This window comes from Urocampus carinirostris, chromosome 18 (genome assembly GCF_059441175.1).
Source record: "Urocampus carinirostris isolate Australia breed hairy pipefish chromosome 18, RoL_Ucar_1.0, whole genome shotgun sequence".
NCBI classification, from domain to species: domain Eukaryota; kingdom Metazoa; phylum Chordata; class Actinopteri; order Syngnathiformes; family Syngnathidae; genus Urocampus; species Urocampus carinirostris.
The window spans coordinates 27606096-27625588 of NC_142366.1; the positions used below are offsets into that span (position 1 = coordinate 27606096).

The 19493-nt window shown below is 41.3% G+C and overlaps 1 protein-coding gene across 9 annotated transcripts in view; it reads right to left on the reverse strand.

Annotated features, from left to right (window-relative positions):
• Positions 1 to 19493, reverse strand: part of ntng1a (netrin g1a) — a 208286-nt gene that overhangs the window by 177538 nt on the left and 11255 nt on the right. For all 9 annotated transcript variants that reach the window (XM_088322316.1, XM_088322312.1, XM_088322319.1 and 6 more), the window contains exon 2: positions 15944 to 16496. In XM_088322316.1, the coding sequence (XP_088178442.1) occupies positions 15944 to 16192 (249 nt within the window). In that variant the 5' untranslated portion in view covers positions 16193 to 16496. The remainder of the gene's footprint in view (positions 1 to 15943; positions 16497 to 19493) is intronic.

Consider the following 19493-nt stretch of genomic DNA (forward strand, 5'->3'; position numbering starts at 1 on the left):
AAAGTTGCCTTATGCTACCGTATCTGTGTACCGGTAGTTCAAATCGGGGTTAACAGAGAAAATCCATTCCGAGAGTACAAAGTCTCATCTCATCTCATCAGCTGTACCGCTTATCCTCATTAGGGTCGCGGGGGAGCTGGAGCCCATCCCAGCCATCTCCGGGCAGTGGGCAGGGGACACCCTGAACTGGTTGCCAGCCAATCGCAGGGCACACAGGGACAGACAACTCATTCGCTCATTCACACCTGGGGACAATTTGGACCGGCCAATTCACCTGAAATGCATGTTTTTGGAACGTGGGAGGAAACCGGAGTGCCCGGAGGAAACCCACGCAAGCACGGGGAGAACATACAAACTCCGCACAGGAAGTCTGGAGCTGGATTTGAACCCACGACAGGTTCCCATGAACTGTGCCGCACAAGCGCTAACCACTGCGCCGCCGTGCTGCCCAGAGTACAAAGTGATTCACAAAAAAAATCCTCCATACAAATGTATTTTAAATGTCGACATACAGTCATACCTCAACATACAAGTTCCATTTCTTTCTTAATCATGTTCATATCTAGAATTTTTCACCAAATAACTGCTATTTAAGGTCAATAAAAACATGGTGCCAGAAAACATCAATAAACTAGACAATTCCTGCGGCAATTGTAAGAGTTGTGATTGATCTGGAAGATGATCCCGGCATGTATATATATAAAACCCCGGTTGTTAGCATTATGAGTTTTTAACTCAGAGAAATGTTTCTGTCATTTGTTACTTGGTTCTGTGGGGGGACTAAATCACATTATTTGTTCAATTCCCAAGTCGATACTTTGCTATATACATTATATACACAAGATTTTCACTCACTGTTGCTAGTATTTTGGACCATTCCTCCATGCAGATCTCTTCTAGAGCATGTTTTGGGGCTGTCGTAAGGCAACACAGACTTTCAACTCCCTCCAAAGATTTTTCTATGGGGTTGAGATGTTGGCAAGCTGTTTGGAGTTATTTTCATTTTGTTTCTGTCGCATTTTATGTTCGTTTTGCCGGAGATCAAAGAGATCAAAGCCAGGAGAGAAAGCTTACCACGTGTTGTGAGTCATCATTGTATTCATATTTAGTTTCTTTTGTCTTTTATTAGCATATTTGCTATTGGAGTCATCCAAAAGTCATTGAAAGTAATTCAGTTAAAGTAAGTACTTTTTAAGGTGCGTTTTAGAATCCGGTGTTTTTTATGAGACCGAAAATAAACCAGCCACCAGAGGGAGCTGTATATAGGAAATCAGTAAAACGTATTTTCTTGGGTTGGGCAGGGTTACTTTAACTGGATTACTTTCAATGACTTTTGGATGACTCCAATATCAAATATGCTCATAAAAGACAAAAGAAACTAAATATGAATCAAATGATGACTCACAACACGTGGTAAGCTTTCTCTCCTGGCTTTGAAATATGAAAACTAACATCAAATGCGACAGAAACAAAATGAAAATAAATCCAAACAGCACAAAATGTAGTCATTTGATTCATAATTAGTTTATTTTGTCTTTTATTAGCATATTTGGTATTGGAGTCATCCAAAAGTAATTGAAAGTAATCCAGTTCAAGTAACCCTACCCAACCCTGCTCACAAACATACCCAAGGAAATTCACATTCTAACAAAGTTTTCTCCTCCGATAGCTTCACTTGTTTTTGTTTTTGGCGCAGGGCGCGAAAAAAAAAGACATGTTTGTCTCCTTGCTTTAAAAAAGAGTCGGCTGTGGGAAGCTGGAGTGAAGGAGGCTTCCTGTTATCTCGGCAAAATAAACGGTTGAAGCCACGCTCGGCACATTGATGGCGCCCGGATAGACGAGTGCTACGCGTACACACGAGATATCAAAATAATACGCGACGTTGTCAGCCAAGTAACTATTCGCCAAGTTTATAAACTTTTTTTGTTTGGAAGAATTTCCAGATGCCTCCTTAGAATTTATGATAGGATTTGTTTACCTTGTGTTGACAGTATCCAGGGATCAGAATGGAGATTTTCATTTTCAGCTGAAATAGCCAGCGTCCAGGAATAAACCAGTAACATTTTTAGAAGATTAAAATAATTTGCCCACATAACTGATTTTTTTGTAAATACTGCAAGATAAGTTCAAATGCAGTTCAGTCCCTGCAGCTTGTGCGACAATACGGCCAATTTTTCTAACGGCCGCCAGGGTGCGCCAGAGCAATAAAGGAAAGAGTGAGACAGTCGGATTTTGAATTTGTTTGCTACGCAAGAGAAAAAGTGAAAAAGTCGGAATGCCTTTGGGGTTCAAAAACAGCGGAAATCCGCGGATCCGCGGAAAATTCTGATCCCTGAGTATCAGGGGATGGTGTCATAATAGTCTGTAATAATAGTTTGCAAGTGTTGTCAGCAAATGGATGATGCATTACTTGAGCCACTTATGTATAGTAAAAACAATAAAGTTCCTAACACAGACCCTTGAGGGACTCCACAGCTAACGCTCATAAGACCTGAATTGCTGTCACCGATCTATACTTATTGATCTAGTTGAGGTATATGATTTCTTCATGTATATGACTTTGGCCAAGGAGAGAGCTAAAGGATTTCAGAAGACAGCTTCACACGGACTCAAACGTCAGTAATTCGGCTGTTTTCGATGGAGTACACTTAGTTAAATTGTTAATAAAATTAAATCTGCCCCCGTGTGAAAATGTCGGGTTTCTCGTTCATCTTTTCCCTCAAGAAACGAGCGCGCATACATTGTTGGGTGAACGTAGGTTGTGTTTGGTTAATGGAGTCAGATAACCAATTCGAACAATTTGGTAAACGGTACATTTGAAATAAAAGCAACTAAAGTTAAAAAAAAAATCATGTAAAAACGACCCAGTTGACCCAGTCTTCCAATGCTTAACACTTCCAATATCTGTGTAATGAGTTTCTCTTCACCGTTTAATTGCTGCGGCGGTCGCGGAATCTGACCTTTTCGAAACCGGTCCGGAAAAATGCTTGGGCTCTCGCCGCCGTTATATTTCGCCCACTTCCCAGCAACAAGAAAAGATGCCGTAAACAGGTTTATGAAACAGAATGTCACAGTCTATGAAAACATTGCAGCCCTGTGAAAAATCATCCCTCCCACTCATTCGCCACTTCACCGAGCAGTATTTAGATATGAAATGAGACATGCTCTCGATGTCTCGTTTCTCTTGGAAATGTCACTCTCCGGTCGGGTGCGAATCCCGGGCATGAGCGGGTTTACGGGGGCGTAGGAACACTCATGGACGCAAACGCTTGGAAATCAGCCTTGGATCATGTTAAGTTTACACTCGTTGGACCAGGGATGTCAAACTCAATTGCACAAGGGTCCAAAATTCAAAACACACTTAAGGTGGCGGGCCAAAACATTTATTAAACACACTTAAACTGAATGTTTTTGGAACATAAATGAATAAAAACAGAAGAGAATATTACCGTAAATTCCAGACTATAAGCCCCTACTTTTTTCCCCAAATGTTCAGCCCTGCGGCTTATTCAGTGAAATGACATTTTTCTAACGGTAAGATTTAGACCGGTGGAGTAAGTGCGCCGAGGTATGCATCCTCATAGTTTACGTTCGAATTGTACGTATGACAAAGGTTCTTTCCTATAATGAGGAAGACGCCCTTGATGGCGAAAGTTATGAGAAAGATGAGGAAGGTTTACCGTGAATTTCGCAATTGCGGTACGGCTTTTTTTAACAGCTACGCTTCATGTGTAACCATGTATAATATGTATTTGCAACTGTATATTTTTGTAATGTATTCATTTTAGAGACTCATTGTGATATGTTTTCTACCGTCGAATCAAAAAGAAGGGGCGGAACAAACGCGGGCTGACGGGAAGTGGGGTGAAGCTGAGTTAAATCTGTTTGTTGTTGCAGCGGACAATAGTGGATATTTATTTTTCCCACCCTTAACTTTGGAAATCTACATTTTTTTCCATTGGATTACTTTTAACGGGACCCGGACTTTAAAGGTCTGCATTAAATTGTAACTACCGGTATCATTTTCCGTTCATGTTGCCGACTGCGGTGATTGCATTGTGTACTATATCTGAAGTCACGATCGCGGCACCTGAAGTCAGATTAGGGATAAACTTGTGACTGTGTTACAGGTTTCAAAGTGGGCTCGTGCGGCTTATATAGAGGTGCGGCTTGTGTAAGGACAAAACCAGTAAAGTCTGTAAAATGTGGTGTGTGCGGCTTATAATCAGGTGCGCTCTATAGTCCGGATTTTACGGTAAATGTAAACCTTTAATCACTTATACAGTATTTATTATTTTGCTGTAAATAAAAATATCTTGTTAAATTATACTACTTAGAACTTAACTTCAACAACAGTAAAATAACATTCAAGTTCCTTTGCTTGTATGTCAATGTATATATATATAAAAAAAAACTGCTCTCCTTAATATATCTCCTGTCAAAAGTAGAAATATAAAAATGCTACACAAATTATTTTGTAAAAACGTCACAACATTCTGAGAACAGGGAGCCTGACGTGCTTACCTTTGGCGCATTATCTGTCCCGCTTATCCTCAGTAGGGTCGCGAGGGTGCTGGAGCCCATCCCAGCCATTTCCGGGCAGTGGGCAGGGGACACCCTGAACTGGTTGCCAGCCAATCGCAGGATCATATAAACATACTTTATAAAAAAATACCCATTATCCATCCATTATCTGCAGCGCTTATCCTCAGTAGGGTCGCAGGGGTGCTGGAGCCCATCCAAGCCATCTCCGGGCAGTGGGCAGGGGACACCCTGAACCGGTTGCCAGCCAGTCGCAGGGCACACAGAGACAGACAATTCATTCACACCTAGGGACAATTTGGACTGGCTAATTAACCTGACATGCATGTTTTTGGAATGTGGGAGGAAACCGGAGTGCCCGGAAGAAACCCACGCAAGCACGGGGAGAACCTGCAAACTTCGAACAGGATGTTACATTTGTTTTACTTGTTAACAGTGTTGGTTAGGGTTACTTTAATTGGATAACTTTCAATTACTTTTGGATTACTCCAATACCAAATATCTGATCAAATCTGTTTCTCCCCAAAACGCGACTTATACTCAGGTGCGACTTAAATATAGTTTTTCCCCTCTAAATTATGCATAATTGGGCTGGTGCTAGTTATACTCTGGGGCGACTTATAGTCCAGAAAATACAATATTCTTTATCTTGGAGTAACGTGTCAAATGTAGTAATGAACATCGTTCATTATTACATTGTTATCAACAACAAAGACTATAGTACTGTATTTTCACTATAAGGCGCACCGGGTTATAGGGCGCACCCCGAAAAAATTGTTTTTGGTCCTATATTTGACATGCATAAGACGCACCGGATTATAAGGCGCTACAAAACAGTCAGATGGTTCAGTCCAACTTATTACCCCCTTAACATTCCCAAAGCTTGCAAAGACGCAAATACGTGTCGAGAACACGTGCGGATGAGGTGTCCGTACGATGTCACTCAAATGCATCGTTCCATCATTCGGAAGGTTAAAGTCTTGGGATTCAAAAAATGCCAACCATTCCCTAGTTTCTATTTTCGCTCGCAACTTTACTGTGCATATGACAATAAACACTTGGAATTGAGTTGAATTTAAAAATAGACACTCCATTCCATCCATTATCTGCACCGCTTATCACAGAAACATCGAGTTCAGTCTGAAACAAGATACAGGGAAAATATATAGCCGGAGTAGCTCACCGAAGTCGTTGCGTTCAATAATAATGTGCAGCCATGGTTATTTTATATCCGTGAGTTTAGTAAATCCAGAAGAATAAAATATTTACAAATACAGAATAGTAAAAAAATGCTTTCTGTATGCCGTCAACCACGTGCTTTACGCATTCATCTTTTTCGGCCAATTGCAGGCTTTGTTTTGTCGCTTCAGCCAATGCCAGCCTGTAAATGATAAAAAGGATCCGCCCCTTGACCTCCGAATAACTTTAGCCAATAGTGATCGATTCAAATGATGATTGACACATTGGTTAGCCAATGAAACGCCGGTAAATAAATCCCAGCATACACCGCGGACTACTTGGGGAAAATCTAGTCGGCGGCTGCAAGTTAGTTGCAAGACTTTGCGATTTAATATTGATCCATATATAAGGCGCACTGTATTATAAGGCGCATGGTCAGCTTTTGAAAAAAATTAAGACTTTTAGGTGCGCCTTATAGTGCGGAAAATACGGTAACCCTCACATCGCCATCTTTGGAAAATGAAAGAGATCCCCAAAAGACAGTTTTCGTAGTCTCTTTGGAAATACAGGAGCTAGCAAAACTGTGAGATCAGCAGGCTCCTCTTAATTAAACCTGCTTGACTTTGATAATCAGCTGGTTTTTAGCAACCGCCTCACAACGGTTGCTTTATTTAAGCTTTGTCGAGTCAGCTAGCAAAGTTGAGGTCCGGTCTTGGGGGTTCCCTGACGAAGCAAAAGTGTCACTGAGAAATCAAATCATATATTGATGATGAGGTATTTACAAATAAAGAAAAACAATCTTAAATAAAAAGAAAAAAAAAATCTTAGGCTAGGTAAAAGGACTGGATTTCTATAGCACTTTATCCAAGACGTCCCAAAACACTTTGGAATGCACTCCACACTAGGTATCAAGACAACATTTCTGAATCAATTCAACTTCTCTGAACACACATTCAAAAGAGTTAGGACTTCTTGTAATTAGGGTAGGTAGGTAGGTAGGTAGGTAGGTAGGTAGGTAGGTAGGTAGGTAGGTAGGTAGGTAGGTAGGTAGATGTTCTGCTATAGGCTTTTATTTTACAGGTAGGTAAGTAGGTAGGTAGGTAATAAGGTAGGTGGTTTCATATGTAGGTAGGTAGGTAGGTGGGTAGGTAGGTAGATAGTTTCATATGTAGGTAGGTAGGTAGGTAATTAGGTAGGTAGTTTCAAACGTAGGTATGTAGGTAGGTATGTAGGTTGGTGGGTAGGTAGTTTCATATGTGGGTAGGTTCGTAGGTAGGCAGGCAGGCAGGTACGTAGGTAGGTGGGTAGGTAGTTTCATATGTGGGTAGGTTTGTAGGTAGGTAGGTAGGTAGGTAGGTATATGTTCTGCTATAGGCTTTTATTTTACAGGTAGGTAAGTAGGTAGGTAGGTAATAAGGTAGGTGGTTTCATATGTAGGTAGGTAGGTAGGTGGGTAGGTAGGTAGATAGTTTCATATGTAGGTAGGTAGGTAGGTAATTAGGTAGGTAGTTTCAAACGTAGGTATGTAGGTTGGTAGGTAGGTTGGTGGGTAGGTAGTTTCATATGTGGGTAGGTTCGTAGGTAGGCAGGCAGGCAGGTACGTAGGTAGGTGGGTAGGTAGTTTCATATGTGGGTAGGTTTGTAGGTAGGTAGGTAGGTAGGTATATGTTCTGCTATAGGCTTTTATTTTACAGGTAGGTAAGTAGGTAGGTAGGTAATAAGGTAGGTGGTTTCATATGTAGGTAGGTAGGTAGGTGGGTAGGTAGGTAGATAGTTTCATATGTAGGTAGGTAGGTAGGTAATTAGGTAGGTAGTTTCAAACGTAGGTATGTAGGTAGGTATGTAGGTTGGTGGGTAGGTAGTTTCATATGTGGGTAGGTTCGTAGGTAGGTAGGTAGGTAAATGAAAATGAAATGATCTGCATTTATATAGCGCTTTTCAAGTCAATGACTTCCCAAAGCGCTTTACAATGTGCTCCACATTTCCCAATTGCGGCCTTGCAGCCATGTAAGGCGCTAACCTGCTTATTAGGGGTATTAGGGGTTCAGTGTCTTACCCAAGGACACTTCGACATGTAACACGGACGAGCCGGGATTCGAACTGGGATCCCTTGATCCCAAGACGAGCGCTCTACCTCCTGAGCTACTGCCGCCCCAAAGACCAAGACCAGAGTAAATTATGTATTTTGCAGTCAAATACTGTGTATCTGCGATTTACACGTGCAATTTTTAAACTAGTGTCTAGATATATGAAGACGCACGATTTTTAGATCTGGTGTAAATCATGAATGTTTTGTTTTTGAGACAAATTCCTACCCATATAAGTGTTGGGTAATAATTACAGGTAGGTAGGCAGGCAGGCAGGTACGTAGGTAGGTGGGTAGGTAGTTTCATATGTGGGTAGGTTTGTAGGTAGGTAGGTAGGTAGGTATATGTTCTGCTATAGGCTTTTATTTTACAGGTAGGTAAGTAGGTAGGTAGGTAATAAGGTAGGTGGTTTCATATGTAGGTAGGTAGGTGGGTGGGTAGGTAGGTAGTTTCATATGTGGGTAGGTTTGTAGGTAGGTAGGCAGGCAGGTAGGTAGGTAGGTAGGCAAGTAATTAGGTAGGTAGTTCCATATGTAGGTAGGTAATTAGGTAGGTAGTTTCAAACGTAGGTAGGTAGGTTGGTGGGTAGGTAGGTAGTTTCATATGTGGGTAGGTTCGTAGGTAGGTAGGTAGGCAGGCAGGCAGGTAGTTTCATATGTGGGTAGGTTTGTAGGTAGGTAGGTAGGTCGGTCGGTAGGTATGTAGGCAAGTAATTAGGTAGGTAGTTTCATATGTAGGTAGGTAGGTAATTAGGTAGGTAGTTCCATATGTAGGTAGGTAGATAGGTGGGTAATAAGGTAGGTAGTTTCAAACGTAGGTAGGTAGGTAGGTAGGTAGGTAGGTAGGTAGGTAGTTTCATATGTGGGTAGGTTCGTAGGTAGGCAGGCGGGTAGGTAGTTTCATACGTGGGTAGGTTTGTAGGTAGGTAGGTAAGTAATTAGGTAGGTAGTTCCATAGATAGATAGATAGATAGATAGATAGATAGATAGATAGATAGATAGATAGATAGATAGATAGATAGATAGATAGATAGATAGATAGATAGATAGATAGATAGATAGATAGATAGATAGATAGATAGATAGATAGATAGATAGATAGATAGACTTATTTGACCACGATATGGCAGCATATCCCAACAAATACTATACACTGAATAAACCTTCTCATCATCTACTTCACAGGTGCCAAACAGGCGGCCCGCGGGCCAAATCAGGCCCGCTAAGGGATTGAATTCGGCCCGCGAGACAACACCCAGAGAAGCGCAAGAGAAAAACAAGCTGCAGGTTGAAATATGTCAACTTGATGTTGCCAAAGTCAGGTGCCTCTCTGTGTCTCTCTTTTTCTCTTCCTTTGTTGCTTTTTGTCTCTTTCTCTCTCTCTGTGTCCTTTAACCTCTTTTGCTCTAACTTCAATTTTTCTTTTTCTCTCTTTTCTCTTTCCCTCTTCTTCTCCTCTCCTTCTGTCTTTCTATTTCTCTTTGGATTTCTTTCTGTCTCTCCCTTTCTCTTCCACCTCCCTCACCACATTTTATCTTTTGTTCCTCACGCTCTCTCCCTCTCTCTCTTTTTCTTTCTTTGTCCCACCCTCTCTCCCTTTCCCTCCCTCTTCCTCTTATTTCTTTATCTCTCTTTTTCTTTCTCTTTAATCTACTAGTCCAGCCCCCGACGGAATGTTTGTTCTATCGTGTGGCCCCCGAGTTGAAATGAGTTTGACACCCCTGATCTACTTGTACTTCAACGGCGATCCACCGGTAGATCACGATCTACTTAATGAGCATTAGATACGGTATTCTATTTTCTTTTTTTTTTAATACACCTCTCCACTGATGAAAAAAAAGATACATTGACTTTAAATCAGTCAGACCTAACAAAATCCAGGCTTCTAACTCGAAGCCACAATATCGCCTGTGTAACGGCTAGCATGTTTCGCGGGGTTAAACGATTAGCATTTTATTGCTATTTGTAAGGTCGCCGGCGGCAACCAGGTAAAAACTGGATGTATGTATTCACCTGGGCGCGAGGGGAGTTTCATCTGCAGCCTTCCTCTAGCCGTGACCCAGGGATGAAGGCCTTCTCCAGATATAACAACAATCATCTAAACAGCAATGCCCCTCGGCTGCTCCCCTACCTCCAGCATTGATGGGAATTAAAATGTCTCAGCCTGCTGATAAAATTCTGTCACTCTCTATTTGTGATTGTCAAGTCCTGTTTTTTTGTATAGCCCTCGATCAGAAAATGTCTCAAGTTACAATGACGCCATCCCCTGATCTTAAACCAACATGCGGGCAAGGAAAAACTGAAAAACCTCAACATGAGGAAAGTAAGAAACCTTGAGAAGTGGCCTTACATGAGGTCATCCCCCTTCCAGGATGATTGTCATGAAGCTCTCTAAGTCAGGGGTGTCAAACAGGGGCCACACGATAGGACAAACATTTTCTCAGGGGCTGGACTAGTAGATTGGAGAGAAAGAGAAAAGGGGAATGAGAGAGAGAGAGACAGAGAGAGACAGAGAGAGAGAGAAAAAAGTGAGAGCAAGAGATAGAGAGGGAAAAGTGCGAGAGAGAGCAAAGAGCGAAAGAGAGAGAGAGAAGCGAGAGAAAGATAAAAAGCGAAAGCAAGGGAGAGAGCATAAATCCAGATCGAGAGAGAGAGAGAGAAAGAAAAGTGAGAGGGAGAAAGCTAAAAGCAAGTGAGAGAGAAAGAGAGAAAGTGACAAGAAAGGAGAGAAAGAGGTGAAAAGTGAGAGCGAGAACAGGTGAAAAGCAAGCGAGAGCGAGAGATAGAGAGGGAACAGGGTGAGAGAGAGCAAAAATCAAAAGAAAGAGAGGGAGAGGGAGAGAGAAAATGTGAGAGAAAGACAGAGAAAGAGAGAAAAGAGAGAGAGAGAGGAAGCGGAAAGCAAGCAAAAAGCGAGAAAGAGAAAGAGAGAGAGAGAGAGTGAAAAGCAAACGAGAGAGAGAGAGTAAGAGGAAAGCAAGAGAGAGGGATCAAAAAGCAAAGAGTGAGATACAGAGAAAAGTGAGAGAGATAGAGATAGGGAAAGAAAGAAAGGAAGAACGAAAGAAAGAAAGAAAGAGAGAGAGAGAGAGAGAGAAGCAAGAAAGAGTGAGTGAGAGAGAGAGAGAGAGAGAGAGAGAAGTGAGAAAGAGATAGAGAGAGAGAAAAAGAAAGAAAGAGAGAGACAGAGTGAGAGAGACAGACAGAGCGAGAGAGAGAAAGAAAAACAACTACAGCGTCATTGTAAGACACCTGGCTTTGGCAACATCAAGTGAACATATTTCAACCTGCAGCTCGTTTTTCTCTTACGCTTCCCTTTGCGTTATCTCGCGGGCCGTATTCAATCCCTTAGCGGCCCGATCCGGTCCGCGGGCCGCCTTTTGGACACCCCTGCTCTAAATATTCTGTTGTTGAACTGGAATTGAGAATGAAGTAGACATGAGCTGCCCACTTCATTTTTTCAATGTTTTGAACTGAAGCTTCTCTTATCACACTGCCGGTCGACGCAGGGACAACCGGATGACTGCAGCGTTCTAATTGGATAAGCCTTTATCAGTTCGACTGGCAATGATCATAATTGTATCGGGTTTCATTTCGGGAACAGGAAATAAAGCAGCTCCGAGCTTTTGATTTAAAGGACTACGGATCGACCGGGCGAAAACAGAGAATGTGATGTCTTTCTCGATACGACGCTGTAAAGTAGGCTTAAACGTATTTGCTCAAAAGTGTGAATTTCTAATCAGTTGGCCCCTTTTGGGGTCTTCGAGTTTTCCTGTCTTTGTTTAAAAGTGTTGGTACTGTCCCAGGGGGATGGTCAGAGGGAGTTTTCTTCTCTTTGCGTCTATTCCACCCTTGTGACTTCAATAAAACACAGCGCAGAGGGGAAAGGTTTTCAGAAGAAGCGCGGCCGGCGAGACGAAAGCTACCTTCTCCAACTGCAGCTGTGTAGAAAACTCAAAAAGTCTTTGCCTGAATTTCCTTCTACGATTATTCAATATTTTTTTTAGCTCTCCCACACGTAAGTGGTCGTTTTAGACCCGACAGACACGTCATTATTTCAGTTTGTTTAACTCAATTATAAATAAAAATAAGTGAAAAAAGAAAATATACATATTTTTTAATGTTTGACGTATAAAATGCATACATTTTTTATGTTATTCTTATTATCGCTACCATATTTCTCAAGCATTCTTTAAGAGTGTATTATTTGACCACTAGATGTCACTGTAGAGTGCAGTTCAGCTGATGATGGCGGACAGTTATGTCAGCTTTAGGTGAGGCTCATGTTACACAAAATTGATGATCATTTCTCGACTTGAGTATTTGTACAAAGTATTTGTACGAGTGCTATAAAGCAGAAGGAAAAATACACTACAGACACCTAAAGTGACCAAAATGCACCACTGTGTTTCTATTTTTTCGCACAGCCTTTTGGGGGATTTTGGGTAATTGTAGCAGCAAGATGGCAGACAGATATGTCAGTTCGCTTTAGGTGAGGCTTATGTAATAGAAAATAAATTAGAATTTCTCGACTTGTGAGTATTTGTACAAATTATTTGTACGTGTGCTATAAAGCACACAAAATAAATGAATTTCTCAACTTATGAGTATTTGTACCAATGCATTTTGATTATTTATTTATTGATACCGTATTTGAGTAATGAGTCACCAAATATCGTTGACCGCATAAAACATAATCTGACCCGGATCGCAGTAGCGATATCGCCAAACCCCGGCCCCTTAACCACATAGAATGTTGAGGACACAGGAAACCGCATCACAATGTATCTCATCATCACAATATTTTCACCCCGGGGCCATATTGTACAACGTTATAATGGGGCATTATGGGAAATAGTTCAGACACAACAACGTTGTACACTATGGAGCCATGAGAAAAAATAGTGTGATGATGAGATACAATGGAATCCCTTTTCTTAGGTCATCTGTATGAGTGGTGGACTAGTGGTTAGGTTTTGGCGTTCTCACCGCTGAGTCCCGGGTTTGATTCCCGTAGTATTTTTGCCTGCGGCATTTTTGAGTTATTACTGTTATTACTGAGCTAGGCTACGAGAATATTCACCAGTTAGTGCAGGGTTGTCAAACTCATTTGAACTCGGGGGCCACACGATAGAACAAACATTCGGTCGGGGGCCGGACTAGTGGATTAAAGAGAAAGAAAAAGAGGGATAAAGAAATAAGAGAAAGAGGGAGGGAAAAGGAGAGAGGGCGGGACAAAGAAAGAAAAAAAGAGAGAGGGAGAAAGCGTGAGAAACAAAAGATAAAAAGTCGTGAGAGAGGGGGAAAAGAAAGGGAGAGGAAGAAAGAAATCCAAAGAGAAATGGAAAGACAGAAGGAGAGAAAAGAGAAAAAAAAGCACGAAGGGTAGGAAGAGAGAAAGAGAAAAGGGAGAAAAGGAAAAAAGGAAGCAAAAGAGGTTAAAAGACACAGAGAGAGAGAGAGAGAGAGAGAGAGAGAGAGAGAGAGAGAGAGAGAGAGAGAGAGGGAAATAGAAAGAGAAAGAGAAAGAGAAAGAGAGAGAGAAAGAGAGAGAGAGAGAGACAGAGAGAGACAGAGAGTAGCCTTGCGGGCCGGATTCAATCCCTTAGCTGGCCTGACTTGGCCCCGGGGCCGCCTGTTTGACACTAGTAAGTTAATGGTACAGAAACGGTTGTGGACCACTGTTTTAGAAAGTCCGGCGCTAAAAAAATTGAACCTAAATCAAAAGTAATCCTAAATGAATTGCTAAATCCATGTTTGCAGACGATACCACACCCCCAATGTCCCACATTAAGGTCCCATTTTGCGAAAAGGGGACTTGCAAATTCTTCAAAAATACACGTGGGAGTCCTGTCTGTTTCCTAAAATATGTCCAACAGAATAATGTGCATCATGAATAAAAGACAGGCTCTACGCGTTGAATTATTCACATCCGCGCGTCTCCTGGATGGCCCTACGAGACGATATTAACTCCGCACGTGGTCCTCGGGGTCCCGGGTTCCTAGGCGTCCTCGTCTCCTCCCATCTCTCCCGATCGTCTTCTCGCCACGTTTTGTTAATCCGCTTCTCTGTTTTGCTGACGGCGACTCGGCTCTATTTATAAACCGTCGTCTCGGCTGGGAATGTTTGGGTATTTATCCAAAAAGTCGTGGCCTTGTTCTTAGGGAATCTAAAATCGATTTATCTTTTAGCGATCTGATATGGATTGGTTCATTTCGAGCCCCTGAAGGGGTTTTCTGTTTTTTGGGATTGCTGGTTGGTTTGCAAATGCACCAAAGTGGTCTTTAAATATAAACAACCTAGCATTGCTTGATAGATTATGAAAATATATCCATATATATATTAAGATAATAATTTAATCATCACAGCATTGCATCAATAATAACTCATAATTACTCATTTAGTCATGATAATGCACTTATGTTCATCCACATATTCGAATAAAGTAGTTACCTGATGCATCCTTTCATATCAGTACCCTCCCAGAAAAGGTCTTCCCTTTTACCCTTTTTCATTCTTTTTTTATTTTATTTTCTTTGTTATTGTATGTGTTTGTCTTGCTGTCAGTCACCCCTCTTGAGGGACATGACTAAGGTAGGTAGGTAGGTAGGTAGAAATAGGCAGGTAGATAGAGATAGAGAGATAGAGAGATAGAGTGATGGAGGGATAGAGTTTCCCCAGTGGTATTAAGTTTATTATTTAATCATCACAGCATTACATCAATAACAACTCATAATTACTCATATAGTCATTATAAATGTACTTATATTCATCCACATATTCGAATTAAATATATACCTAATGCATCCTTTCATATCAGTACCCTCTCAGCAAAGGTCTTCCGATGCGTCAGCCTTATCTCTGTTGGTGATAGGAATGAGTGGAGAGGTGTTGTGAAAGGATAGTGGGATGTTTCGACACGTTCTAAGGGATGGGCAGGGCACCCGTATGATGCGGCAGGGGTAAACCAGCGAAAGCTGTCGGGCCCTGCTGTTGAACAGAAGAATGTGTTTGCTATTTTTACCCTTTTTTATTTTCTTTGGATTTTCTTTTTCTTTTCTTTTCTTTGGTATTGTATGTGTTTGTCTTGCTGTCGGTTACCCCTCTTAAGGGATATGACCAAAGTAGGTAGGTAGGTAGGTAGGTAGGTAGATAGGTAGGTAGGTAGATAGTTCTCCAGCAGTTTTAAGTTTATAATCTAATCATCACAGCATTACATCAATAATAAAATTACCCATTTAGTCATTATAAATGTACTTATGTTCATCCACATATTCTAATTAAGTATTTACCTGATGCATCCTTTCATATCAGTACATTCCTAGCAAAGGTCCGCCGATGCGTCAGCCTTATCCTATCAAACAACCTTCAAAATCCAGCTGTGGGATCCTTTCTTTAATCTTGTATGTGAGTTCCCAGGAGAGCTTGTTAGAGTTTCGTTTTCCGTTTTGTTCAATCCACGCCTTTTTCTTTTTTTTTTTAACTTTGAATTAAATGTCCTGAACTGCATTGCTTCTCTCCACCTCTATTTTTTCAAAGTTCGAAAAGAACATGCGGCAAGACATCGGAATGTCCTTTCGTCCTCGGTATTCATCAGATTTACTGCACCAATGAGACCCTCCGATACATTTATAGTTTAGTAACCATTTAAAATAAGGAGAGAAGGCATCAATACATTTTAAGATTGCAAGGAATGTAGAACAAAAACCCCCAAAAAACTCAAAAATTGTGTTACTTTACTGATAAGTTTATTCTGTTTTTAATATCGGACACCAGCAAAAGAGAAGTCATAGAATGCCAGTTCCTTCTTTTGACTATTATTGCCTTGTTGGTTGTTTTGACAATTACATCATTGTCGTTTCGGCCAATCATGTGGCTGTTCTTGGATCTCCACACCCTTTAGTGCTGATCTGCTTTTGTGACCTGAACGATTTACCAAAAGGAAGATGGTCAGGGTTGGGCCTCAGAATAGGGATAGAAATAACTTATCTTTCCCTGTCCTTCTTGCATGTTCAAAAACCATTGATGTCTTCTCTCCCTTATGTGTGTCTACTGAATTGAGCTTTGGAGTGTGGAACACAATCAATCAACAATGCAATGAATCGTCTTTTTAAATGCCATTAAAGCTGAACTCACCAGTGCGCAGTAGGTCTCCGGAGGGTTCCCGCAGGTGATATTGGGCGGGTCCAGCGTGACCTTCAGGTACTGGGTCATGTCGGCCGCTTCGGGCTGGCAGGCCATGTAGTCCCAGGTTAGTCCTTCATCAGAGTAAATCTGTGATTTGCAAACGTCGTAGTGGCCCCAAGCTGCCGGGTAGTGTTGCATGGCGGCCTGGCAGACGCCCGTCCACCACGCCTGCAGCGCCAACGTCAGGTAGAAACGCATGGCCGACCCTCGTTCTGCTCCCTGGACCCGGACTCCGATCTCCTCGTGAAGATTTCTCAACTAGGAGTCCCCCCTCTTGGACTTCAACGGCGATTCATTCAGCGAGAAATGGGAGACATGCCTTTTAGGTGGTTTAAAGGCGGGTTTTTTTCTATTTATTTTCCTCGCTCTTGGGTCCCATTGAGACGAGGATTGAAGTGGAGGCGGTAAAGAGATGGCCCTTTGACGTGTTGATAAGACAATGTGTGACAGGTCCCGTCAGATAGCCTGCCTGTCAGTCATTGTGCCCTTCCTGGGTGGCAGTCTGAGAGAAAATGAGAAGCAGAGCACGGGGATGAATCAAAAGCTTTGTAAAAATCTCATCTCATCTCATTAGCTCTACTCCTTATCCTCAGTAGGGTCGCGGGGGTGCTGGAGCCCATCCTAGCAACCATCGGGCAGTGAGCAGGGGACACCCTGAACCGGTTGCCAGCCAATCGCAGGGCACACGGGGACAGACAACTCACTCGCTCATTTACACCTAGGGACAATTTGGACTGTGTACTTTATATTCAGTTACAATCGCGGGACACAAAGTCGGGTTTGGGTTGATTTTGTGATTGTGTCACATGTTTTAACGTGGGTGCATGCGGCTTATATACAGGTGCAGCTTTGTAAGTACAAAAGCGGTTATCCTCTTAAAATATGGTGGGTTCGGCTTATAATCAGGTGCGCTCTATAGTCCGGAATGTACGGTACTTGTATAGCCCTTAATTGCAAAAAGTCTCAAACGGCTCCACAGTCTGCCCTGATACGTCGTCTGCTCTACTGGATCTTTTACCGGGGACAATTGCCTCGTTTCATTTATTTAACAGTTTCGCTGACTCACTTTGAACAACTTTGACGCTTTAGTAGTTCGTGTCCCTTATTTTGTGGTACCTGTACGGAAAATAGGCCAAAACGGCACAGGCCTTGGTGAGAGAAAAATAGATCACCTAAACAATGCTACAGGAAGCAAGAAAATAAGTGGGATCCATTGTTATATCTCAGTGAGGCAGGCCTCCAAATTTCCACAAGGAGAATTTCTATAATTTTGTAGTATCGCTTTAGGTGAAATTTGCAGTATTTCTGTTGTAAACCTCTTGTCGTTTTTTTGTAGTAATATTACTCTCGTAGTTTTTTTTATATTATAGTGTTATATATAATCAGGGTTGGGTAGGGTTACTTTAACTTGATTGCTTTCAATGACTTTTGGATGACTCCAATACCAAATATGCTAATAAAAGACAAAAGAAACTAAATAGGAATCAAATGATGACTCACAACACGCGGTAAGCTTTCTCTCCTGGCTTTGATCTCTTTGATCTCCGGCAAAACGAACATAAAATGCGACAGAAACCAAAAGTAATTGAAAGTAATCCAGTTAAAGTAACCCTACACAACCCTGAGTTTAATTAATGTATTTCCAAAGCAGTAGTTTAGTAGTATTTTTGTAGAATTTTTTGGTAAAAACACTGTAGTTGTCTTACTGTAGTATTTTTGGAGTAAATCAGTCTGTAGCAGTATTTTGTAATATAGTATTACTGTAGTAGTATTTTTGTAGTAATACATTTTTTTAATTTTCAGAATAAAAGGAAAAATATCTATGAGGTTTCTGTTTTTAAGCACTATATTTGATATTTACTTTTGTAATTATTGTCAGGATTGAGTAGGGTTACTTTAACTGGATTACTTTCAATTACTTTTGGATTACTCCAATACCAAATATGCTCATAAAAGACAAAAGAAACTAAATATGAATAAAATGACTCAATTTTGTGCAGGCTTGGGGAGTAACGGAGTACATGGAACGGCAAAAATGATGTTTGGATTTCTTTTCATTTTGTTTGTGTCGCATTTTATGTTAGTTTCCCCGGAGATCAAAGAGATCAAAGCCAGGAGAGAAAGCTTACCACGTGTTGTAAGTCATCATTTTATTCTTATTTAGTTTCTTTTGTCTTTTATGAGCATATTTGGTTTTGGAGTCATCCGAAAGTAATTGAAAGTAATCCAGTTAAAGTAACCCTACCCAACCCTGATTATTGTGTAGTATTTAGTCTAACCACTCTTGGGGGCCCCCTAGTGGTTGCAGAAACCTAAGCAGCCGCTTAGCCGGATTCTGCTACACATGCCCGCTTACTTTTAGGAAAAAAAGTGTTTCGCTAGCTAGTTCTTTAGTGTGGCCCTTAACACGGTTCGAGTATGTTTCCTAATGGGAGAAGAGAAGCTGGATGCCAAGAGTTCTTCTGGATAATTGGCTGCTTCCTCACCCGCTGACTTCTCGCCCATTCACATTCTCTTGGGCCCCCAAACCTCTCTTCTTTTTTAAAGCTCTTGGCATCTAAATGTTCTTCACACCTTTTAATTGTATACCAAAGTTATTATGGGCTTCCTAATTTGAATTTGATGGTTTTGAAACGTGTGGATGAGAAACAAAAGCATCCATCGAAGTGTTGGTCCGGGTATAAGATTGGATTCGGCTGCTTGGAGTGGTCGGTGGTCGAGAGCCGCAGTACCCGATTTGGCCAGGTTTAGGACACAGTGAAAGCTGATGTATATCGATTTTGTTGGTATTGATTGAGGGTGCCTTAACATGAAACCTAGCTTAAGATCTCTCACAGGTGTTTATAGAACAAAATGTGAACATTTTCACGAAATATCTATTAGCAGTGTCTGAAACTCATGACAAAAAGTAATTGGACACCAGAGCAGGCAACTATTCAGAGTTGCAATTTTTCGCAACTTGAAACACAATAGGACGACTCATCGCAAAAAAAAAAAAAACATTATTGCAAAGTATTAAGTATTGATAATCAGAATATATAACAGAAAAACACGTTAAAATTAGGTTTATTCTAAATCTAGTTATAACATTCATTGCTGTTTTCCATCTGCCATCAGTATGTACCTGTATTTACTCATCTTCATTCATGCAATGTTTGCGTTGCGTCGTCTGCTACGAGCCACGTGAACTTCTCTTTCCACGATGCTTTTAATCTACGTTTACGTTTTGTAGCGTCATACATTTTGTTAGCTTCTTTTGAATCTTTCTTCTGGGGCTGAGGTTTTGGCTTGATTCCTCACCACGTATCCATTTTTCTTGTGTTTTCTGTGCGTCTACTTTGGGAAATGACCTTATAACGCTCGGGAAAGTCCGGAAGCAGGAAGTGTTTCGATGCAGGCTTCTGATTGGCTGCCGAGTATGCAAATTGCAAAACGAACCGAAATTCTGAAATTTCCAAACTGAACGAACATTTCGAAATCGGAAAGTGAGATCAGGAGG